Consider the following 24,559-nt stretch of genomic DNA (forward strand, 5'->3'; position numbering starts at 1 on the left):
TAGCTGTTAAATTTTAATGCTTTTTCCTCTAACCTACTGCAATGATGATATAGTTTTTTCTTTATTCCAATAACATAACTAACTTTGCTTTGGTTATGATTTTTGCATCTGTGTTCATGAGAGAGATTGGTCTTTCTTGTGCTGTTCTAATGAGCTTTTAGTATCAGAATTATGCAGACCTCATAAAATGATTCAGAAATAATGTTTGTTCTTTTTCTGTTCTCTCAGTTTTTGTAATATTAGTTACACTTCTTCCTCGGATATTTAGAAGACTTTACTGGGAAAGGTTTCAGGGCTTTTACAGTATTCTTTGTGGGAAAGTTATTAGTTACTGATTCAGTTTCCTTATTTGGTAGAGCTCTGTTGAAATTTAGTTTTCTTTGTTCAGGGGCACCTAGGTGGCTCAGTCCACAAAGCATGTGACTTTTGATTTCAGGGCCATGAGTTTGAGCCCCACAGTGGGTGTAGAGATTACCTAACTAAATAATTTTTAAATAAATAAATAAAAACTTTTCTTCACCTATGGTAAATTGTATCTCAAAGAGTTTGTCCAGTCACAATTTCAAATTGATTGGTATAAAATTATACATAATACTCCTTTTATTTTTAAGATTTTATTTATTGATTTGACAGAGAGAGACCACAAGTAGACAGAGAGGCAGGCAGAGAGAGAGAGGGAAGCAGGCTCCCTGCCGAGCAGAGAGCCCGATGCGGGACTCGCTCCCAGGACCCTGAGATCATGACCTGAGCCGAAGGCAGCGGCTTAACCCACTGAGCCACCCAGGCGCCCCATAATACTCCTTTTATATTGTAGAATCTGTGGTGGTGTCTTCTTTTACATTCCTGATAATGGTTGGTTGTGTTTTCTCCCATTTTCCCTTGATCAGTTATGAGGGAGGTTTATCAGTCTTCTTAATCTTGTTAGAGAAACAACTTTTTGTTTGGATTTTTCTCTATATGTTTGTGTCTATTTTGTTGATTCCTGCTGTTAGGATTGCCTTCTATTTTTCTGGTTTGATTTACTGTGCTTTTTCTAGCTTCCTGAGATAGAGGCTTCAGTCATTGATTTCTTGGTCCTTTTTCTTCTCTAAACTAGCATTTGGATGTATAAATTGCCCTCTAAACACTGCTTTAACTCCAGCCTATGAATTTTGACATATTTTGTTTTCATTACTATTTGATTCATCCAGTCAAAATACAGGAGTTTCTAATTTTTGTCATAATTTCTTCTTTAATCCATGAGTTGTTTAATTTGCTTAATTTCCAGTATTTAGAAATTTCCTGGTTATCTTTTACTCACTGTTATCAGGTAACGATATACTGTATGATTTCAAGCCCATGAAATTTGTTGAGACTGGCCTTATGACTCGGGATATAATCCATTTTGTAAATGTTCTCTATATACTTGAAAAGAATATGTGTTCTGCAGTTGTTAGTAGAGTGGTCTATCAATGTCAATGAGGTCAAGTGGTTTGATAGTGCTCTTCAGATCTGTCCGGCTATAAGTGTGGATTTGTGTTACTTCCTTAAGTTCTGTCAGTTTGAGGTGTATGTATTTTTGAAACTGTATTATTAGATTCATACACATTTAATACTGTATCTTCTGTGAGTTGACCCTCTTAACTAGATGAAATCTCCCTACTCGTCTCTAATAACTACTTAAGTCAATTTTGTCTGATCCTAGTCTATTCATAGAATTTTTCATGGGTTTTGTTGTACCCCTTCTGCCCCCACAAAATGAAAAGATTAGTTGAAAAGAGAGCTTCAACATAGAATTGGAGTTTATTTAAAAAATCAGATTGGGGGGGGGCGCCTGGGTGGCTCAGTGGGTTAAGCCGCTGCCTTCGGCTCGGGCCATGATCTCAGAGTCCTGGGATCAAGCCCCGCATCGGGCTCTCTGCTCAGCGGGGAGCCTGCTTCCCCCTCTCTCTCTGCCTGCCTCTCTGCCTACTTGTGATCTCTGTCTGTGAAATAAATAAATAAAATCTTTAAAAAAAAAAATCAGATGGACATCTTATGACTGAAAAATAAAGTATCTTATTAGTTGACCAGTATATTGCTTTCCATCCTTTGCTTTAAAGCTTTTTCTTAGCAGTGTTTATGTTGTCTGTTTATGTAATACAGTTTCCAATATGATTGTATTTAAGTTGTACAAGATAACGACTTACATAAATTGCGAACTAATTACCTTGGGAAGTTTAGTTAACATCATCATCTCATATGGGTAACCCCCCAAAAAAGAGAAAAATGTGTTTTCCCTTGCGATGAGATCTTCAGGATTTACTCTCTTAGCAATTTCCAAATACACCCTACAGCAGTGTTAACTGTAGTCCTCATGTTGTACCTTCTGGCCCCATTACTTACTTATTTTATAACTGGACCTTTGTTCCCTTTGACCTCCTTTATCCAGTTCTCCTACCTTTGGTAACCATATGTGATTTCACTTTCTACGAGTTTGGGTCTTTGTGGGGTTTCGAGTTGTTTTTTGGACTCTACGTGTGAAATCATATCTTGTTTGTTTTTCTGTCTCATTTCACTTAGTGTATAATGCTTAGTGTATAATTCATCCATGTTCTTGCAAATGACAGGATTGCCCTCTTTTTTACACCTTAGTAGCATTGTTTTCTAGCATTTCTCTTTTTTTTTCTTTTTAAAATTTACTTATGAGAGGGAGCAGAGGAAGAGGGTCAAGCAGATTCCATGCTCAGTGCAGAGCCCAACGCAGGACTCATTCTCAGGACCCTGAGATCATGACCTGAGCTGAAACCAAGAGTTGGACACTTAACTGAACTACCCAGGTGCCCCTCTATTTTCTTTACCCATTCACTGAATGAACACTTGGGCTGTGTCCACATCTTGGCTGTTGTAAATAATGCTGCAGCGAACATGGGGGTGCAGATACCTCTTCAGATCCATACCCAGAAATGGAATTGCTGGATCATATGGTAGTTTTATTTTTAATTTTGGGGGGGTTATTTTTTTGTTTTAAATATATTTGAGAGAAAAGCACAAGTGAGGTTGGGGGTGGTGGAGGCAGAGGGAGAAGCAGACTCTCCACTGATCAGGGATCCCGATGCAGGACTCAGTCCCAGTACCCTGGGATCATGAAGTCAGCCAAAGGCAGAGGCGTAACTGACTGAGCCCCCAGGTGCCCTTTTTAAAATTTTTTGATGCACCCCCATACTAGTAGTTTGCATGAAGGGAATTCACATTCCCTCCAGTAGTGTATGAGGGCTATCTTTTATCTGTATCCTCGCCAGCATTTGTTATCTCTTTATCTTTTTCTAACAAGGGGGAGGCCATCACTCTTGGTTTTGATTTGCATTTCCCTGGTGATTAGTGATAATGAGCACGTTTTCATGGACCTGTAGTCCATTTGAGTGTCTTATTGGAAAAATGTCTATCTAGGTCCGTTGCCCATTTTAAAATTGAATTATTTGCTTTTTGGCTATCCAGTCCTGGAAGTTCTTTGTATATTTTGGATTTTAACCCCTTACAAGATACTATGAGTTGCAGATATTTTCTCCCATTCCGTAGGTTGCTGTGATTGAGTTTTTAAGTTCATTTTATTCTTTATGTGTTCCATTTGTTCTTTGATCCTTTATTCCTCTGTTCTTTTACAATAATAGGTTATGTTCTCTTACAGTAATAGGTTGTTTTTTTTTAATTATTTTTCTCCCCCCCACCCATCAGCTTTTTAGTTACGCATTCTTTTATTTTTCCCGTCAGTGGTTTCACCATAAGCTTAGAATGCTACCTTCACATATGTGGGAAGAGTTCTGACAATCCCTCATTCTTTTTTTTTTTTTTAAAGATTTTATTTATTTATTTGACAGAGAGAGATCACAAGTAGACAGAGAGGCAGGCAGAGAGAGAGAGAGAGAGGGAAGCAGGCTCCCTGCTGAGCAGAGAGCCTGATGCGGGACTCGATCCCAGGACCCTGAGATCATGACCTGAGCCGAAGGCAGCGGCTTAACCCACTGAGCCACCCAGGTGCCCTGACAATCCCTCATTCTTAATGTGGTTTTTTTTTTTTTTTTTTTTTTCCCAGACCCTTTTGAACAGATAGTCACCATGTTTAGATATTAGCAAGCACATATGTGTATGTCTGCATTTGAAAATGGCAGAGGGAAACAATAATGAAGAAGTCATTCATTTGAACAACTTTCACTGCCACAGGGGACAAGGTAAGTGTTTGTTCTCACTTTCTCCCTTTTATTATTGTTTTTTCTCTTTATGGTATAGTCATAGTTTCTTTGAAATGAACCTGTTTTGCACCAGGTGGACCCCAGAGACATTTCATTTTTAGACCTCAGAACATCTGGTGTAATGGGCTCATTAGACTGGAATTTTGTGTCAGATGGTGACACATACTGGCATGAATGAAGTTTTAAGAATCTTTCATCACAAGTGGATTATTAAGCTATTAATGAGCAAGCCACAATAATCTGTGAATGTGCAGTCATTGGATCTTAAGAGGTGGGAGTGTGGGAATTGTGACAGTTCCATTTTTGAAGGAATGGGGTCTTCAAAGGAGTGCTTCTCCAGGGCTGTATGATCTGAAAGTGCTGCTACAGCATTTTTGTCCCTTCATATGATGCTTAATTTTTTTCCCCAAAAGATTCTGGTTGCCTTATAGGGAATTTTAGAATATATATTCTTTCATTGTACAGTGTTTAAAATTTGGAGAAGTTCATTGATTCAAAAAGGGAAGGGAGCCTGCATTTTTGTAACATTCCTAAATGCATGTGAAATTTCCTGTCAAATTACATTTACACCTAGGCTAAAAGGAAAAAATTCATGCTGCTGAGTAGGAAAAGTATTTTTTGCAAGTATAAATTCCATGGAAGGGGACTCCTGGATGACTCAGACAGTGAAGTGTCTGTTCAGGTCACGATCTTGGGGTCCTGGGATCAAGTCCCAAGTCGGGTTCCCTGCTCAGTGAGGAGTCTAATTCTCCCTCTCCCTGTGTCACTCCCCCTCCCCACTTGAGTGCATACACATTCTCAAATAAATATAATCTTTTTTTTTTAAATTTCCATGGAAGAAATTGTACTATATAGTTTTTGAGGTTTTTTTCCCATTGACAATATTTTGTGCTTATGAAGATGATTTTTTTTCCCAGCAGAGGGTAAATTGTATACATTTGGCTTTCAGAGAATATTTAAAGTTGAGCAGATTTTTTTTTTAAGATTTTATTTGTTTATTTGACAGAGAGCGATCACAAGCAGGCAGAGAGGCAGGCAGAGAGAGAGGAAGGGAAGCAGGCTCCCCACTGAGCAGAAAACCCAGTGCTGGACTCTATCCCAGGAACAGGGATCATGACCTGAGCAGAAGGTAGAGGCCCAACCCACGGAGCCACCCAGGCATCCCTAAAGTTGAACAGATTTTATTAAGCAAATAGAGAAAAATAGAATGCTTAAACTATGCAAATTATTAATGCAAAAGAAGTACTAATTTTTAAGGATTTTACGAAGAGTTTATTCTAGCTTGGTAGTAAGAGAGCCGTAATTTATTACGATTCAGAAAGTTTTAAATCTTAGCTATAATTTGTATATGGGGTCGTTTCCAAATCTTTTAAACATGTATATCAAATTAATGTTGTAGTTATCTTTTTTTTTTTTTTTAAGATTTCATTTATTTATTTGACAGAGATCACAAGTAGGCAGAGAGGCAGGCAGAGAGAGAGAGGTGGAGGCAGGCTCCCTGTGGAGCAGAGAGCCCGATGCGGGGCTCGATCCCAGGACCCTGAGATCATGACCTGAGCTGAAGGCAGAGGCTTAACCCACTGAGCCACCCAGGCGCCCCCTGTAGTTGTCTTTTAACTGGGTTTTAAATATACTTGAACAGGGTTTCAGAACAACTAATTCCTTTGGGGAAGTTATTCACTTTGGAGGTATATTTTTCTGTTAGACAAGTTTTGTGTATTTTGCACCCTGCATAAGATTTTTTTCAAGATTGCAGACTTTTGCTTTTATGAGCCATATTAATAATTTTTATAGTGCCAACTCCTGTAGATTTCTTTATTTTTAAATCTGCTTTATGAGGTATAATTTACTTAAATAAATGCACACATTTTAAGGATATAGTTCAGTGAGCTTTGAAAAATGAAAATACCCATGTAATCACCCCCTTTATTCATGATGTGGGACATTTCTGTCATCCCAGAAAGGTTCCTCTTTGTCCTCTCTGCAGTCAGTCCTCACCCTACTCTCAGCTTAAGGAAACTACTGATCTGTTTTTTGTCACTATACAGTTTCATATAAATGGAACCATACAGTCTATATTCTTTATGCCTGAATTTTTCTGTGCAGTGTGATGTTTTGAGATTTTGCCATGTTGCATTAAATTAAATCCTTTTTAATTGCTGTGTAGTATTCAGTTGCAAAAATTCCATATCCAGTAAAAATAGGCTTAAAAATGAAGGTAATGGTCGGGTGCCTGGGTGGCTTAGTGGGTTAAGCCTCTGCCTTCGGCTCAAGTCATGATCCCAGGGTCCTGGGATCAAGCCCCACGTCGGGCTCTCTGCTCAGCAGGGAGCCTGCTTCTCCCTCTCTCTCTGCCTGCCTCTCTGCCTGCTTGTGATCTCTCTCTGTCAAATAAATAAATAATATCTTTTTTAAAAAATGAAGGTAAGGAGCACCTGGGTGGCTCAGTTATTGGGCATCTGCCTTTGGCTCAGGTCATGATCCCAGGGTCCTGAGATCAGGCCCCACATCGGGCTCCCTGCTCTACGGGAAGCCTGCTTCTCCCTCTCCCACTTCCTCTGCTTGTGCTCTCTCTCTGTCAAACTAATAAATAAAATTGTAAGAAAAAAAAAAGTTAAAAAAAAAATGAAGGTAAAATAAACAAAGGTTAAAAGTACAGGAATAGGAAAAGACAGGTTATGCAAATAGCACAAAAAAGAAATGGTATGTCTATGTATTATCAGATAAAGTGGACACTTTAGTCAGAAGTATTAATAAATAAAGAGTTTATAATGATAAAGGGGTCAGTGCACCGGAAAGATAAAACAGTTCTAATCTCTGTACACTCAGTAACATGTTGTGAAAATACACAAACAAAAATTGACAGAACTAAAAGGAGAAATGGGTAAATGCACAATTATAATGGAGATTTTAAACATGTTTCTTTCATTAACAGAGCAAGCATACACAAACATTGGTGTGAATATAGAACACGATCAACAAATTTGACATAATAGACATAAATGGAGTATTGCACCCAACGTATTTAACAAAATTGGCCATTTTAAACCACAAAACAAGATCCAGGTTTCAGAGGATTGAAATCATATAGCCTATATTCTCTAACCATGTTGGAATTAAGTTGTAAATCAATTACAGAAATATAATTAGAAAATCCCTCTGTGTGTGGAACATAGGAATACATTTCAGAATGACTTTATGGTTCAAAAAAGAAATCACAGTGGAAATAAAAATATTTTGAATTGCGTGATAATGAAAATACAAATTGTTGAAGCTTATGAGACGCATCTAATATCAGGTTTGAAGAAAACTGAATAAACGAGGACTCCACAAACTTCTAAAAGTCAGATAGTCACTGTTTTTGCCTTGGAAGTCTTATGCTGTCTGGCAGTTACTCAGCGATACCATTGTAAGGTGAAAGCAGCTGTAGATGATACATAAATGAATGAGCATGGCTGTGTTCCGCCGAGGACATGAAGTACAGGTACCATCCCACCCCACACTGCTGGCAGGAGTGTATATTAGCACACTTGAGAAAATGATTTGGCGTTGTCCACTGAAATTGAACATACGCTTTCCCTATGGTTTAGCACTTCCCTCCTAGAATGTACCCAACTAAAATGAGTATACCAAGAGACATGCATAAGAGTGTTCAAGACAGCATTAGGGGCATCTAGGTGGCTTAGTCAGTTAAGTGTGCAACTCTTGATTTTGGCTCAGATCATGATAATCGGCCATGGGATCAAGCCCAAGTTGGGTTCCGTGCTGGGCGTGGAGCCTACTTGAGAATTTTTCTCCCTCTCTATCTTTAAAAAAAGTGTTCAAGACCATGTTATCCAAAATAGCCAAGACTGGAACTAACCCAAATGTCCATTGACAGAAAAATAAAAAACTTGCGATAGAGTCACATAGTGGATTACATACAGCAGAGAGCTACAGCACATGCCATAGCATGGATGTGTGGGCCTGGTATTTGCAAGAAAGCCAGAAACGAATGTATACTCAAAAAACAAGCAGAACTAGTCTGTGGAGTTAGGAGACTATTAATGTGCTAGAAATGTATTTACTGACCTCGGTGATGGTCACTCAGGTATGGGCCTTTTGATTAATTCATAGAGTTTGACATTTGGTTCATAGATTTTGTTACACTTTAATTTTTTAAAGGCTAATGTATTTATACATGGTGCGTTGGGGAATAATCTTGTCAACCATTGGGCTTCCACTCTGAGATGATAGGTTTCAAGCCAGCTTTTTCATTGGGTCTTCCAAGGGTGTCAGTAAGTGTTCTGTTCTTGGGCCAGTTTTTGCAGAGAGGAATGTACATTTCCTACCTCAGGAATCAGAGACTGCCAGCATTCTGGGAGCGAAGCAATAGAAGGCGGCCGGAGGCTTGTTCATTATGCTCTTGCACTGGCACTCTCTTGACCCTGTGCCTGGTGCCTCTGCCTTAGTGTCTCTTCATAGTGGACCTCCACAGGGTGGGTTTTTTTGGAATGGCCGACTGAGCTTGACAGATTCTCTCCAAAACCAGTGGTAAAATTAGACAAAATTGTCCGATGCTCCATTCTGCTTGCTAGATGGGGTGTTGCCCAAATCAAGAATTGCTTAATAAAGCCAATTAGATTCTTCCAAAGAAAATTAAGCAAAATTGTAAAAATCAACAACAAAAAAATTTTTTTTTCAGTATCTGAAAATGACCAAAGGAATATAATGATAAGGAACATTCAGGAAAATGTGGAATTCTGTCATGAATAGGGGTACCTCTGGTTGGCTGTCTACCCTGTAGGCTGTGGGTGTGAGCCTTCTCCCCTCAAGCCATCATCGTTAACTTTTTTTTAATGTTGAGGAAGTGGATGCTTGAGGAAGTTAGGTAATAGCATCACGCGGCTTTCATATGGTGGAGCGGAGACTTGAAACCCGGGTAGTCTGACCTTAGATTCAACAGACTGCTGTCCCTGGCTCACCACAGCTCTGTTACAGGAATGAAGTGAGATAATTGACTTTAGATTGCTTTTCAAATTGTTGGATACCGTAAAAATAAATGAGGCATTTGCCTTGAGGAAAGATATTAGAGCTTTAATGGAGAAATTTCAACATTTGTAATTGATGGTGCCTCTTTTCTCATTGTGTTTTTTTTCCCCTCTCTAACCTAGGACTCTCAAATGCATTTGCTCTTTTTTACCTGTTTTAACCTTTAATGTTCCCATGAGCCAGGCAGAAAAAAATTAACAGTTTCTGTTACCTAGTAATTCATAGACATGCTCTATTTTCTTTTTTGTTTTTAAGTACCATTTTCTTTCTTTTTTTAAAGATATTTATTTATTTATTTATTTATTTGACAGAGGGGGAACACAAGCAGGAGGAGTAGGAGAGAGTGCGGCAGGCCTCCCCCCAAACAGGGAGCCCGATGTGAGGCTTGATCCCAGAACCCTGGGATCATGACCCAAGCCAAAAGCAGACGCTTAACTACTGAGCCACCCAGGTTCCCCAGCATGCTCTGTTCTCAAACAAATAAAAGGAGTTAGAAACTTCCAACATAATTACTGTATCCAGATAGCTTAACTCTAGCTGTACTTAAAAGGATGGGGCACCTAGGTGGCTCAGTCATTCAAGTGTCCAACTCTTGATTTTGGCTCAGGTCATGACTTTGAGTCCTGAGTTTGAGCCCCACATTGGGCTCCATGCTCAGCGGGGAATCTGCTTCTCTTCTCCCTCTCCTTCTGTCCTTCACCTGCTCCAGCGCTCACTTAATGTTCTCTCTTTCTCAAATCTTAACAAATAATAATAAAATTAAAAAATAAAAAGAAATTAGAAAGTTTCTGTTGTTTACGGTCATAGATGATAAATGGGTTTTTGAAATATTGAACTGTGTATAAATTGTATCTAAAGTTTATGTCTAAGGTGAACAAATTAAATGAAAATTTTATAGTTTTGAGTGAAAGTTTTTTCAGATTAGTCAGTTGAATAATAAAACAATGTTTTATTCCCTGGGAAGAATAGAGATGAGGTGGGAGACTGTGATTTCACTTTTTAAAAACTGGCAGTCAAGATTTCATCAACAGATTTCTCAGACCTAGTGTAAGAAAAGGTTGATAACGTTGTTAGATTTTCTCTATTGATTCCCAAAATGTATTATTGGCAAGGCTCACCACAGAAACCTAGCTGTGAATATTTGGGCATGTGTGCTGCTTGAAGAGATAAGCTAACACACCAGTAGCCATGAATTTGGCTTTAGGCTTGACCCTTTTCATGCCAAAATTGAATTAAAAGACTGAAGATCATGCTCATCTCCTGGTAACCATGTTCTCTGCCTCCTTTTAGACTGGATCAATCTCAGAGATGGACCCATCACCATATCTGACTCCTCTGATGAGGAAGGGGTTCCTATGCTGGTCACCCCAGCTCCTCAGCAACACGACGATGAGGACCTGGATGATGATGTCATCCTGACAGAAGTGAGTTTTCTTAAACTTACCATGATGAGGCATTATTGCAAGTTAGTGATCTGATCCTTCGGCCCTGTGCTAGTGGTTGTTGGGACCTCATAGGACAGCTTGAGAACACCATTTCTGTTGCACTGTGGCTCTGTGTGTGCTGTGGTCATGCATCTCTGAGAATAGCCCCTTTCTGCTCTGACTGATGCTCCTGTAACTTTAGAAGCCAAATGTTTGGTCAGTTTGTCAACTTCTGCATTATTGCTCTGTTTGTGCACCGGTCTGCACTGTTGCAATTACTAAATCCTTCTTGTAGTGTTCATCTCCCCTTTTTACTCTACATTTTTCAGAATCATCCTGGATATCTTTGTGCTTAATATTTTATATGAATTTTGAGCTCAGCTTTTCTAATTCCAGCAGGTAGCTTGATGATGAAATTCAAAACAAACCTTATTGTTAAACTTAACAATTTTTTGTAATACTGACCCTTTCTAACTTCTGTTCCATTTGGCCTAGCCTTCCTTTATATCCCTCAGCTAGAGCATTTTGAATTTTTTTTTTTTTTTAGTTTAAATGTTAAACATTTTTTGTTAAGTTTCTTCTTGGTTATTTTATCTTTTCTATCACTTTTATAAATGGTATCTTTTCTTCCACTGTACTTTCTAACCATTTTTTTTTTAATTTAGAAGTGTGGAAGTTTTTATATTAATTTTATATTAATTTCACCTTATCTTTATTGTCTATAGTTGTTTTTCAGTTGACCCTATGACCCTCTCAAGGGATGGCAGCTGATCTACCTCTGCAAATAATGATACTTGCAGTTTCTTCCTTTCCAGTTTTTATTTCTGTCTATATCTTGTCTAATTATATTAAATAATGCCTTCTCAAAAATTTTAATAATGGGAGTAGGAGTGAGAAAAATATCCACTGACATAAATGGGAATACTTATTAATGTTTCTTTGCTAAGTGAGATAGTAGGTTTTTGCTTGAGTTACCCTTTTTTTTTTTTTTTTTTAAAGATTTTTATTAGAGAGCATGAGCAGGGGAGGAACAGAGGGAGAGGGAGAAGCAGACTCCTCCCTGCGCAGGGACCCTGATGCAAGGCTGGATCCTGGGATTCAGTGATATGACCTGAGCCAAAGGCAGACTCTTAACTAACTGAGCCACCCAGGCACGCTGAGATACCATTTTTTAAAGTATGTTACGGAAATAGCCATCTACTTTAAGTTTTTATTAGTGAATATAGAATTCTGTCAAATTCCATTTCAGCATCTGTGGAGATTGTCATACAATTTTTCTACGATCTGTTAATATAAATTTTTCTGCTATCTCTGGATCAACTCTGCTTGGTAATGGTATTGTAATGTAATGGTAATACGCCCTTGGATTCCATTTGCTAAGATTTTATTTAGGGTTTTCTCCATAGTTCTTATGAGGGAGAGTGGCCTGTAGGTGTATATGTGTGCACCTGTGCTGTCTTTGACAGGGTTTTTACAAACATGATTGATTCTGATTTCATGAAAAGAATTTAGAAGTTTTCTTCCTTCCTCTTCTTTGTGTTGACATTACTATTTTAAATAACATCGGAGTTACGTGTTAGAGATTTGATAGAATTTACCCTATAGGCATTTGGGCTGTTGCTTTTCTTGGGGGCCAGTTCTTTGAAACTGTCTCAGCTTCCTCTGTGGTAATTAACATGTTTAGATTTTCTGTCACTTCTGTTTTGTTTTGTTTTGTTTTTTTAAATATTTTATTTATTTATTTGACAGAGAGAGAGAGATCACAAGTAGGCAGAGTAGCAGGCAGAGAGAGAGAGAGAGAGAGGAGGGGAAGCAGGCTTCCTGCTGAGCAGAGAGCCCGATGTGGGGCTCGATCCCAGGACCCCGGGATCATGACCTGAGCCGAAGGCAGAGGCTTAACCCACTGAGCCACCCAGGTTCCCCTCACTTTTGTTTTTTAAATACGGTTGGGGAACGAGCAATTTCAGATGGAGGATTTGTTTCCAAAGAGGTCCAGCACATCTCCAGTTCACCCCTGAGCTTGAGATTTACCAGAACGCTCCCCCATGGTGAGTTGTAAATGCCACCTTTGGTGCCCATGGCTCCTCAGTAAGGATGTCGGAAGTGTTGTTTATCTTCTTCTCTTCAACTGGCTCTGGAATTAGCAAATGCAGCTATAAGAGAAAAGTACCCCAGTGTGGGGCTCATTTTACTGGACTGCTTCTTCCTGGTCCCTGTCCCACTATATCTCTGAGGCCTTCAAGTAGATGTTTGATGTTGCTTTTATATTTTGACACAAGTTTTCTGCTTTTACTCAGTAGAAGTGTTGTTCTGAATGATCTAGTATGTTGTTACTAGAAAAAGAAGTCCAAGGGCGCCTGGGTGGCTCAGAAAGTTAAGCCTCTTCCTTCGGCTCAGGTCATGATCTCAGGGTCCTGGGATCAAGCCCCCCATCGGGCTCTCTGCTCAGTGGGGAGCCTGCTTCTCCCTCTCCCTCTGCCTGCCTCTCTGCCTGCTTGTGATCTCTGTCTCTGTGTCAAATAAATAAATGAAATATATTTTTTAAAAAAAGAAGTCCATTTTTTTGTCTTTAACCATGTGCTTTCTGAATCATTGTGTGCCAATAACTTGGTTATATGTGAGTGTGTGGTTGGGTTTTGCTTTAGGGGATCTTTTTAAAGAGACTTTTAAATTTAATAGGAGAATTGATCTTGTTTATATTAAATTATTTATTTAATCACTATATCCAAGGTGGGGCTCAGACTCATGATCCTGAGATCAAGAGTCCTTCACTCCCTCGACTGAGCTAGCAAGGCACCCCTCATTTATATTTAAAATGTGACTATTAGGGACGCCTGGGTGGCTCAGTTGGTTAAGCAGCTGCCTTCGGCTCAGGTCATGATCCCATCGTCCTGGGATCGAGTCCCACATCGGGCTCCTTGCTCATCAGGGAGCCTGCTTCTCCCTCTGCCTGCCATTCTGTCTGCCGGTGCTTGCTCGCTCTCCCTCTCTCTCTCTGACAAATAAATAAATAAAATCTTAAAAAAAAAAATGTGACTATTAGGGCGCCTGGGTGGCTCAGTGTGTTAAGCCGCTGCCTTTGGCTCAGGTCATGATCTCAGGGTCCTGGGATTGAGTCCCGCATCGGGCTCTCTGCTCAGCAGGGAGCCTGCTTCCCTCTCTCTCTCTCTGCCTGCTTCTCTGTCTACTTGTGATCTCTCTCTGTCAAATAAATAAATAAAATCTTTTAAAAAAATAAAATAAAATGTGACTATTATAATTTGTTTTTAGTTCTCTTGTAATATTTATTTTGCTTTACATTTTTACTCTTTTAAAAATAATCTTTCAGGAACACCTGGGTGGCTCAGTCAGTTAAGCATTTGACTCTTGATTTCAGGCTGGACCATGATTTCATGGTCATGGGCTCAAGCCTTGTTAGGCTCTACATTCAACAAGGTTTCCTCTGCCTCTCTCCCCAGCTCATGTGCTCGCATGCTCTCTCTCAAAAATAACTAAGTTGTTTTTATTTTTTATTTTTTTTAATGTTTTATATATTTGACAGAGAGAGATCACAAGTAGGCAGAGAGGCAGGCAGAGAGAGGGCGGGGAGCAGGCTCCCTGCTGAGCAGAGAGCCCGATGCCGGGCTCGATCCCAGGACCCTGAGATCATGACCTGAGCTGAAGGCAGAGGCTTAACCCGCTGAGCCACCCAGGCACCCCATAAGTTGTTTTTAAAGAATAATCTATCGGGCGCCTGGGTGGCTCAGTGGATTGGGCCGCTGCCTTCGGCTCGGGTCGTGATCTCGGAGTCCTGGGATCGAGTCCCGCGTCAGGCTCTCTGCTCGGCAGGGAGCCTGCTTCCTCCTCTCTCTCTGCCTGCCTCTCTGCCTGCTTGTGATCTCTCTCTGTCAAAAAAAAAAAAAAAAAAAAAAAAAAAGAATAATCTTTCACTATATATTCCTTGCATCTTGGAGGTTTTGTTTTTTTGTTTGTTTGTTTTATTTGTTTGTTTATTTTTAGCATAACAGTATTCATTGTTTTTGCACCACACCCAGTGCTCCATGCAAGGAGGTTTTGTTTTTACTTATTTTGGGGCTGTGGTGTAGCTGGTAGTTTGAAAACTTTTTTTTTTTTTTTAAAGCTTTTTATCCTTAGTTTTATTCTTTTTAGTTCTTCTGGTATTACTTTTATAGTTTCATATGCTGTCCTTACATGTATTTAATCAGCTTTAAGTGTATTTTGGACCCCTGGCCACTTCCCCTCCCATTTTTTGACAATTATCTTACTTCTACTCAACCACGATTTAAAACATTCATATTAAAGAGATAATTATTCTTTTACTAATTTGTGTTCTTGTTTCTGTTTTGTCATTATTTTACCTGCTGTGTAGTACTAACTTTCTAATTGTGTTATTCATCTACCATTTCTTTTTCTTTTTTAAAGTTGGGTATCTTTCTATAGTTTCTAGTAGGTTTTTATTACTCAACTTTGAATGCAATTGAACTTTTCCTGGACCCAGGCAGTTATGTTGGGGAAAGGCTCAGGGACCGTTGTTGGCTAGCGGGTGTTCTCTCTTACCAGAGGGTGGGTGGGTGATGGGTATGTGTGGGTGTGTGTAGGTGCGTAGGCAGGGAGTGTTTGTGCACATGGACTTAGATTTATTTAGCGTTCTCTTCTTAGGACCTGGCAGAGATTGCTTTCTCCAGAGAAGCCCATTTCAGAGTTTCTGTCCATCCCGCGTCACTGACAGCCTGCCCCCCTACAGAGGTGTTTGTCCCCTTATAGTCTAAGATCCTCAGAAATTCCTGTCAATGGAGTGGCCGTTCCCCATGTTCCAAACAGGGCACTGGTCTTGTCCTCCCAGGGCACACCACCATCTTTGGAAAACTTTCTGCCTTTCTGAAGCTTTCTCTTCCTTGCCGGAAATCTGTAGTTCTACCTCAGTCACAGCATTTATTGGCTCCTTCTCTTATATGCTGTGATTTGGGATTGCACGTGTCTGCTGGTTTCATCAAAGATTTTCAGTTCTGTGTCTCATTCTTCTGCCTGGATTGGGGTGATTTCAGAGAAGAGAAGGGACAGAGGACCTGCATTCCGTGACCTTAAAATTGGACATCCCTCTTAATTTACCCACTCTCCCGGGCATAAACTGTAGAATGTCTCCGAGTTTTTTCTTTTTATGTTTTGAGCAGTGTGGCAGTGAGTATCTATTAAATATGTGCCCTTTAGCTACATAAGGGTTTATAGAATAGATATAAAAAGGTTACACTGATAGATCCTAAGGATATGTATTTTTAATCAATAATGCCAAATTGCTCTCCTCAGTTCACCAGCAGTGAATGATAGCCTGAGAGTTTTCCCACATCCTTATCAGTGTTCTGACTTACCTAACTAAAAGTTCTGCCAGTCTTATGAGGGGGTGGAGGAGATCCTTTTTTAATTTGCATTTTGCTAATGACCGATGAGGTTTAAATTGTTTTCATGTTTTTTGAACAATCCTTGTTCTGCTGTTTTCTTGTTCTTTCATTATTTCCTCTGCAATGCAGTTGCATTTTAGTGGTGTCAGGGGAAATTATAGCTGTAACTATATAAACTATATATGTAAACTTTTATAAATTTTTAATAATTTAAGTCAATTTTTAAACTTTATATATATAAATTTTATTATATATAAACTATGTGTAACTATATAAGCAAACTAGAACTCAGGTTCCAGTCTATGAATGGCTGTGTTGATTCTTAGAGTTGTGATCAAATTTCGGTGTTAAGAGAAATGTTAAGAATAGGTTTTGTGGGGCGCCTGGGTGGCTCAGTGGGTTAAGCCTCTGCCTTCAGCTCAGGTCATGATCTCAGGGTCCTGGGATCGAGCCCCGCATCGGGCTCTCTGCTCAGCGGTGAGCCTGCTTCCCCCTCTCTCTGCCTACTTGTGATCTCTCTCTCTCTCTGTCAAATAAATAAATAAAATCTTTAAAAAAAAAAAAAAAAAAAAGAATAGGTTTTGTGGGGTAGGGTGTTTTGGGTTTTGTTTCTTTCCTGTCCTGTCTCCAGAGCTCAACATAATTACACAAGGAGACATAGATCTAGGAAAGAAATTGAATTATTATTAAAATTTCATTTTTTCTTAGACAAATAAACCTCAGACATCACGACCCAATCTCATCAAACCAGCTGCCCAGTGGCAAGATCTCAAAAGATTGGGAGAAGAAAGGCCTAAAAAGTCTAGAGCAGCCTTTGAATCAGATAAGAACGGCTATTTTTCAGTGTGTAACAGCTCATTGTTTGATTCTGGGGCACAGGATGATTCTGAGGATGACTACGGTGAATTTCTGGATCTTGGGCCTCCTGGAGTTTCTGAATTCATTAAGCCAAGTGGCCAAACAGAAAGAGAACCCAAACCTGGACCAAGTCATAACCAAACAGCAAATGACATCATCAACCCGAGGTCAGAGCAGAAAATCGTTATCTTGGAAGAAGGTAGCCTTCTTTCACCAGACAGCGATCCTCTGGACACTCAGAACCAGTCATCTGAAGATTCAGAGACAGAGCTTTTATCAAACCTTGAAGAATCGACTGCTATCCTGGATGATCAAGCCATCGAAGAAGACTGCTGGTTAGACCATCCTTACTTCCAGTCCCTAAACCAACAGCCCCGTGAGATAACAAACCAGGTTGTTCCTCAGGAGCGGCAGCCTGAAGCAGAACTGGGCCCATTGTTGTATCAGCATGAACCCCCGGGGCTCACTTTTCCAAGACCAGCTTTTCCAAGACCAGAACCCCAACAGGATGGGATTCCAGGCCCCTCTTCTCCTCAGCCTGCCCATCCTCTAGGGGAGCTCGAAGACCAACAATTAGCAATAGACGATGAAGAGCCAGGGCCAGCTTTTCCACTCCAAGGATCTCAGGAGCCCAATTTGGAAAACCTTTGGGGGCAGGAAGCTACTGAGGTAGATCAAGAACTCATTGCACTTTTAGTGAAAGAAACAGTAAGTTTTACTTTATTTAAGTGAATAATTACAGACACTAAATGTACTGGGTTTTCTTTTACTGCAAAATCACAGCAGGGTGGGGGGGGCACTTCATTTTCATCAGGGATCTAGAGCTGGATACATAAAACAGAAGAAAGACTCTCTGAAGAATAAGATTACCTAGAGCTGCACTGTCCAGTGTGATGGTTTCATGTACCTGTTTAAGTGCCTTAAAACTAGATAAAATTTAAAATTCTGTTTCCGGTGGTACTAGTCACATTTAAAGTACCTGGTAGTCACAGCGGTCCAGAGAGCTACCATACTGGAAAGCACAGAATAGAATATTTCCATCACTGTTTGAAGTTCTGTTGGACATCCCTGATGCAGAGTGTGATGCAGGGCTGTGGGTTCTGGCTCAGCTGCTCATTGCCTTTGAACAGGCTTTCAGCCCTTTTCCCCTGGGTGTTTTTGTCTGGCACACAAGCTCATGTGCATCTTAAGAGGTAGCACTTTCTCCTTTTTGGACTCCTTTGGCCTGGGCAGAGGTGTTCATTGTTAATTGAAAGAGTGAAGAACAGATACACAAAGTGGCAAAGGACCAGGTAATCTCTAGGGTCCTTTCTGGAGTCCACACTTCATGTAGACACATTAAGTCTGGGCACAGACTTGCCTTACAGCCTCTCTCTCGTCTTGAGTTATTTTACTTTTTGCCATCTGGTTTTTATAGCAATTTGAAAGCATTCTAGTGGATGAAAAATAATGTTTTTATTCCTTTTCAGGAAGCAAGATTTCCAGATGTCGCAAATGGGTATATTGAGGAGATAATTCATTTGAAGAATTATTATGATTTGAATGTGTAAGTACACCACATGCCTTTGGTTTTTCTTACTGTAGTGAAATACACATAATATAAAAATCTGTGTTTTTTGCCATTTTTAAGTATACAGATCAATGGCATTAAGTATCTCCACATTTTTGCACAACCATCCCCACCATCTCCAGAGCATTTTCATCTTCCCAAATTGAAACTGTCCCCATAAACAGTAACTCCTTATCCTCTACCCCTGCACCCCCAGCCCCAGGGACCTACACTTCTACTTTCTGTCTCTCTGAATTTGACTACTCCAGAAACTTCATAATAGTAGAATAACACAGTATTTGTCCTTTTGTGACTGGCTTATTTCATTTAGCATTATGTTTCCTTTAATGATCCTGTTAGAAGAGTTCTAATTTTAGTCATATACAGACTTTCTGGGTTTTACTTAGTGCTGCATGGTTATGGAATTAAGGTGTTTTGTTAATTCTGAGCATTGATACTACATGTTCTGGTCAGGTTGTTAAAAGACATTTTCTTCCCTTTATTTGTAACAGAAAGTGTTCTTCAACTACTCTGCGTGTTTGGAGAAGTGCATGGAAATGTTTTCTTTAGTGTTTATCATAAAAATGATAAACAGGGGCACCTGGGTGGCTCAGTGGGTTAAAGCCTCTGCCTTCAGCTCAGGTCATGATCCCAGGGTTCTGGGATCGAGCCCCGCATCGGGCTCTCTGCTCAGCAGGGATCCTGCTTCCCTTCCTTTCTCTACCTACTTGTGATCTCTCTCTGTGTCAAATAAAAAAAAAAAAAATGATAACTATAATTTTCTAAAAAATTGAAGCGTCCCCAAAAAACCAAATAAGTCCTTCCCCTTTTACACTTTTGCCCGCCCCCCTTCTAGTCTGCATAGGTGAAATAGTTGTAAATTTGTGAAGAACAGTAGAATACTGAAACTAAGAAAATTTTCAGTTAATACAGATCACATCCGTTAGACAGAAGAGGTAGTATACCTAAAGCTCTATCCTCAGAAGATTATGCCCAGTACTATAGTACTCAGCCAGGAGTGCAAGTGAGAGCTGTTCCCTGCCACGGCCAAATGGGAGGAGCCCCATTTCCCAGGTCAGCAGCCAGAGGAGATGCTCTTTTCTGATTCATACAAAGACTGTTGGTGCCAGGGGCCACCTTGTCCGTCGCCCTCTATCCAGGGACAGCCACTAACCAGTTTTTGGTTTTCTGTTTGTTTCTAGGAATTTTTTTTTTTTTTTTTTTGAGAGACAAAGATAGTGAGGCAGAGCACAAGTGGGGAGGTGAGAGAGAAGCAGCCTTCCTGAGGAGCAGGGAGCCCAACTTGGGGCTTGATCCCAGGACCCCGGGATCATGACCTGGGCCGAAAGCAGACTCTAAAACGACTGAGCCACCCAGGCACCTCTGTGACCAATTTTTAAACCAGAATTGAGTCAGAGTTTTATAATGTGTTTATCTCTTTAGCTTCTTAATCTAGAACAGTCCTCCACTTAATTTTTTTTAATGTCACTGATTTTCCTCCCAGTATTTTTTTTAAGTAAACACTTTTTTTTTTCTTTCAAGATTTTATTTATTTATTTGACAGAGAGAAACACAGCGAGAGAGGGAACACAATCGGGGAGTGGGAGAGGGACAGTCAGGCTTCCCACTGAACAGGCAGCCTGATGTGGGGCTCGATCCCAGGACCCTGAAATCATGACCAGAGCCGAAGGCAGACCCTTAACAACTGAGCCACCCCAGTATTTTTTAACATAGGTTGAAAGACTGTATGATGAACCCCATATATCCACCACCCAGATTATTATCTGGTGTTCCTCTGTAAGATTTTGTCCTTTTACTTTTTGGTCTTTTTCTAAGTTACTATGGACTTTAAGTTTTTTTTTTTTGTTTTTTTTTTTTTTTAAAGATATTATTTATTTATTTGACAGAGAGAGATCACAAGTAGACAGAGAGGCAGGCAGAGAGAGAGAGAGAGAGGGAAGCAGGCTCCCTGCTGAGCAGAGAGCCCGATGCGGGCCTCGATCCCAGGACCCTGAGATCATGACCTGAGCCGAAGGCAGCGACTTAACCCATTGAGCCACCCAGGCGCCCGGACTTTAAGTTTTTATATAAGTGATATTTTACAATCAGTTACAGCCTTTTTTGTTTTTGGTACTGAATTATCCTAAGTTTAACCAGTAGGAGCTTCTTAAGATGAATCTAAGTCATTTTGACATGACCCTATTAGTCTGAGCATGTCCTTGCTTTCTGAAATACAGAGTTGCTTGGGCTTACCTTGAACATTTCTTCTTTTTTTTTTTTTTAAGACTATTTGTTTTTTTTTGTTTGTTTTTTTTTAAGATTTTTATTTATTTATTTGACAGAAAGAAATCACAAGTAGGCAGAGAGGCAGGCAGAGAGAGAAGGAAGCAGGCTCCCTGCTGAGCAGAAAGCCCGATGCGGGGCTCGAACCCAGGACCTGGGATCATGACCTGAGCCGAAGGCAGCGGCTTAACCCACTGAGCCACCCAGGCGCCCCACCTTGAACATTTCTGCCCTAAACCGGGAATAGGGTTATTTCTCCATGAAAGCCAGGTTTTTGCCACTAGCATGTCATCACTTGTCAGCTCTTACAGGGGACATACCAAGAGAATATGGGATTTTCTAATCATATGTTCATAATTTCACATTCAAGTTTCACATTAAGGTTTTTTTTTTTCCCTCAGTCTTTTTTTTTTTTTTAAGATTTTTATTTATATGGGCGCTTGGGTGGCTCAGTGGGTTAAAGCCTCTGCCTTCAGCTCAGGTCATGATCTCAGGGTCCTGGGATCGAGCCCCGCATCAGGCTCTCTGCTCAGCAGGGAACCTGCTTCCTCCTCTCTCTCTGCCTACCTCTCTGCCTACTTGTGATCTCCGTCTGTCAAATAGATAAATAAAATCTTTAAAAAAAAATTTTTTTTATTTATCTATTTGACAGACAAAGATCATGACCTGAGCCGAAGGCACAGGCTTTAACCCACTGAGCCACCCTGGCGCCCCTCCATCAGTCGTTCTAAATTTTACATTTATGTGTTCCTCCACTAAAATTATAGTTTCTAGTAACATTAATACAACTTTTTATTCCTACAATATACATAAAATTGTAGTAGCAGTGTTACTACTGATGACTACTACTGAGTGAAGTAAAAAATGTTTTATAGTTATTTTATGCTTAATGCATATCTCACTAAGGCAGTACAGTTAGAACATAGGCTATCGGGGAGCCTGGGTGGCTCAGTGGGTTAAAACCTCTGCCTTCGGCTCAGGTCACGATCCCAGGGTTCTGGGATCAAGCCCCGCATCTGGCTCTCTGCTCAGTGGGGAGCCTGCTTCCTCCTGTCTCTCTGCCTGCCTCTCTGCCTGCTTATGATCTCTCTCTGTCAAATAAATAAATAAAATCTTTAAAAAAACAAAACAAAACAAAACATAGGCTATCCTAGGTGGTAGAATGATGACATTCCTCAGTTCTAGAAATTCAGTAGCCAGTATATCCTCAAATAATCCTGTTCTCATCCTTCTCCTGTCCCACTTCTCCCCCGTCCTCTGTGGCTCTTGACCCCATCTCTTGCCTCTCTGATATACTCTGGATGATTTCTTCAAGGCAATCATCTAGCTCACTAATTTTCTTTTTAGTGGGGTGTAATCTGCCGCTAAACTCATCCACAGTGTTTTTTAGTTCCATTTCGTATATTCTTCTCATTCTGGCATCCTTATTTGGTAATTCTCAGATCATTTTTCTAGTGTCATTTTATTTTGCCTATATTTTTAATCCATTTAGTTCTTTAAACACAATAAACATAGCTTCTTTGTGATCTGAGTATGATCATTCTGACACTTGAGGTCCTTGTGACCCTTGTACTGTTGTTTCTGCTGACTCTTTGTATCCTCTTTTCCTTGTGCATTTTGTAATTTTGACCCTCAGCTCATTCTTGGGGTTTTGATAGAAATGGTTCCTTCAGGAAGAATTCACTTTGTCTTTCAGCACGTGCCTAGGGGCAGTGTTGGTCTAACACTACTTTATCCTTTAGATTGTTGTCTGTAAGGCTTTGAGTCATCGAGATAGTAAGAATTTAGTCCTGGATGAGGACTGGGTATAATATTCACAAATTCTCAGAGCACATTTTGTTTCCTCTCCGTCCACTCATCATCAGTATTAAGGCATGTTTCTCCTTAGGGCCTGTGAGCTTTGTCTCTGTGCCCTGTGAAGTAAGGACTTAAGAAGAAGATGATTATCATTATGTTTATTTTCTTTTTGAATATGTAAGTGACTTGGTGAGTACACTCAGGAAAATCTTGCTTCTGTTTAGCTTTCCTTCTCTGGGATTTCACTTTCACTTAGGTTTGGACTCCTAAGAACTTCTAATTTTAATTTGATGTACTTTTTTTTTTTTTAAGATTTTTTTTATTACTTGAGAGTGAGAGAGAGCATGAGAGGGGAGAGGATCAGGTGGAGAAGCAGACTGCCTGTTGAACAGGGAGCCTGATGCAGGACTCGATCCCGGGACTCCAGGATCATGACCTGAGCTGAAGGCAGTCGCTTAACCAACTGAGCCACCCAGGCGCCCCGATAGTCAGCATTTTTAAAACCTTTTTTATTGTGGACTGTAATACACATACAGAAAAATGCACAAAATAAAGATAGCGAGCCTAATAATTGATTACAAACCAGACATTCATGTAACTACCATCTAGAAATCCTCAAAAACAAAAGGACATCTTCGAACACTGAAGATTTTGTGAAGATTTCATGTTGTCTCTATCCTTTAGTGACTGGCTTCTTTCACTCAGCATTATGTTTCTGGGGTTTACCCATGCTCTGTATAACTATAGTTCATTCATTTTCATTGATGTGTGGTATCCCATTTGTATCAAAATACTATAATTTTTACCTCTGCTTTTGATAAGCATTTGAGTTGTTTCCACTTTTTGGCTTTCACAAATGATGCACCTTTGAACCATTCTTCCACGTCCCTCCCGAGCCTCCAGTATTTACCAGATTTGACCTTCTTTGCCATCCTGATGGCTACTGTATTTTCTTTCTCTCTCTTTTTTTTTAAGATTTTATTTTTTACTTAAGAGAGAGCATAGAGGGAGAAGGAGAAAGGGAGAAGACGATTCACTGCAGAGCAGAGAGCCCAATGCAGGGCTCAATTCCAGGACCCTGGGATCGTGACCTGAGCTGAAGGCAGATGCTTAACTGAATGAGCCACCCAGGTGCCCCTGGCTACTGATATTTTCAAGCAGAAATTTTTTATTTCTGAATTTTTGGTCTTGTTTCTTATCTTTGGGAAGATTGGTCTGCCATTGCTAAAAATGAAAGTAATGACTTCATAATTACATTATTTTTAACTAATAAACTGTTTTTAGAGCATTTTTAGATTCATAGGAAAATTGAACGGAAATAACTAGTACATTTTTGCAATAAAAAGTATCTCGACTTCCCCTCAACTAAAAAACAACTAATTTTATTTGTATGCAAGCTTTTAGTTCTTCTTGGAATGCAAACACCATTTTTTTCAGAGAGTTGATGCAATTCTGGGTATCTTGTTTATGAAATAATGGTGAGGTTAATAATGATCACCTTTAATAATAGTTAATTATTGAGTTTTTCTCTTTGCTAAATACTTTGTTCTTCGTTTTCACCATTGTTCTAAGGAACATAATTTTCTATATGGCACTTTCCCTTTTCTTTCTGTATACTCACTACATGCTGAAACCCTAAAAGTTAAAATTCAGGGTTGGACATTATTAACAAATTCATGGTCACTGAAATATATTTCCCCATAGATTTCCAGTGGAGTCATACCACTTTATGTTGCTGTTGGAACTGTACGTGAATTGCTTTAGTAATGTCTCAGTAATGATGCATAATGGTGGTGTTAACTAGGCATAAGGGAGCTTACTGTTTATTTCTTTGATAAGGGGGGCTGCATGGGATTTTTCATGTATTTGTTTACTAATTGTATTTCTCTCCTATGTGAATTGTTTGCACCTTTTCTCACTGAATTCTTTTGTTGTTGTTCATGTTTTCCTGATTAGGAAATGCAATGCTTGTTTTGTCCATTTGGAAAACATAAATGATTAAGTATAAACCCA

The 24,559-nt window shown here is 39.7% G+C and overlaps 1 protein-coding gene across 6 annotated transcripts in view; it reads left to right on the forward strand.

Moving 5' to 3' along the window:
• Positions 1-24,559, forward strand: part of RNF216 (ring finger protein 216) — a 144,720-nt gene that overhangs the window by 11,788 nt on the left and 108,373 nt on the right. For 4 of the 6 annotated variants that reach the window (XM_047713079.1, XM_047713080.1, XM_047713078.1 and 1 more), the window contains 4 exons: positions 4,052-4,187; positions 10,530-10,663; positions 16,768-17,625; positions 18,387-18,463. In XM_047713079.1, the coding sequence (XP_047569035.1) occupies positions 4,121-4,187; positions 10,530-10,663; positions 16,768-17,625; positions 18,387-18,463 (1,136 nt within the window). In that variant the 5' untranslated portion in view covers positions 4,052-4,120. Of the gene's footprint in view, positions 1-3,979; positions 3,994-4,051; positions 4,188-10,529; positions 10,664-16,767; positions 17,626-18,386; positions 18,464-24,559 lie in introns of those variants that run through there. The other 2 variants (XM_047713081.1, XM_047713082.1) reach the window with 2 other exon arrangements.

Source organism: Lutra lutra, chromosome 18 (assembly GCF_902655055.1).
Source record: "Lutra lutra chromosome 18, mLutLut1.2, whole genome shotgun sequence".
NCBI lineage: Eukaryota > Metazoa > Chordata > Mammalia > Carnivora > Mustelidae > Lutra > Lutra lutra.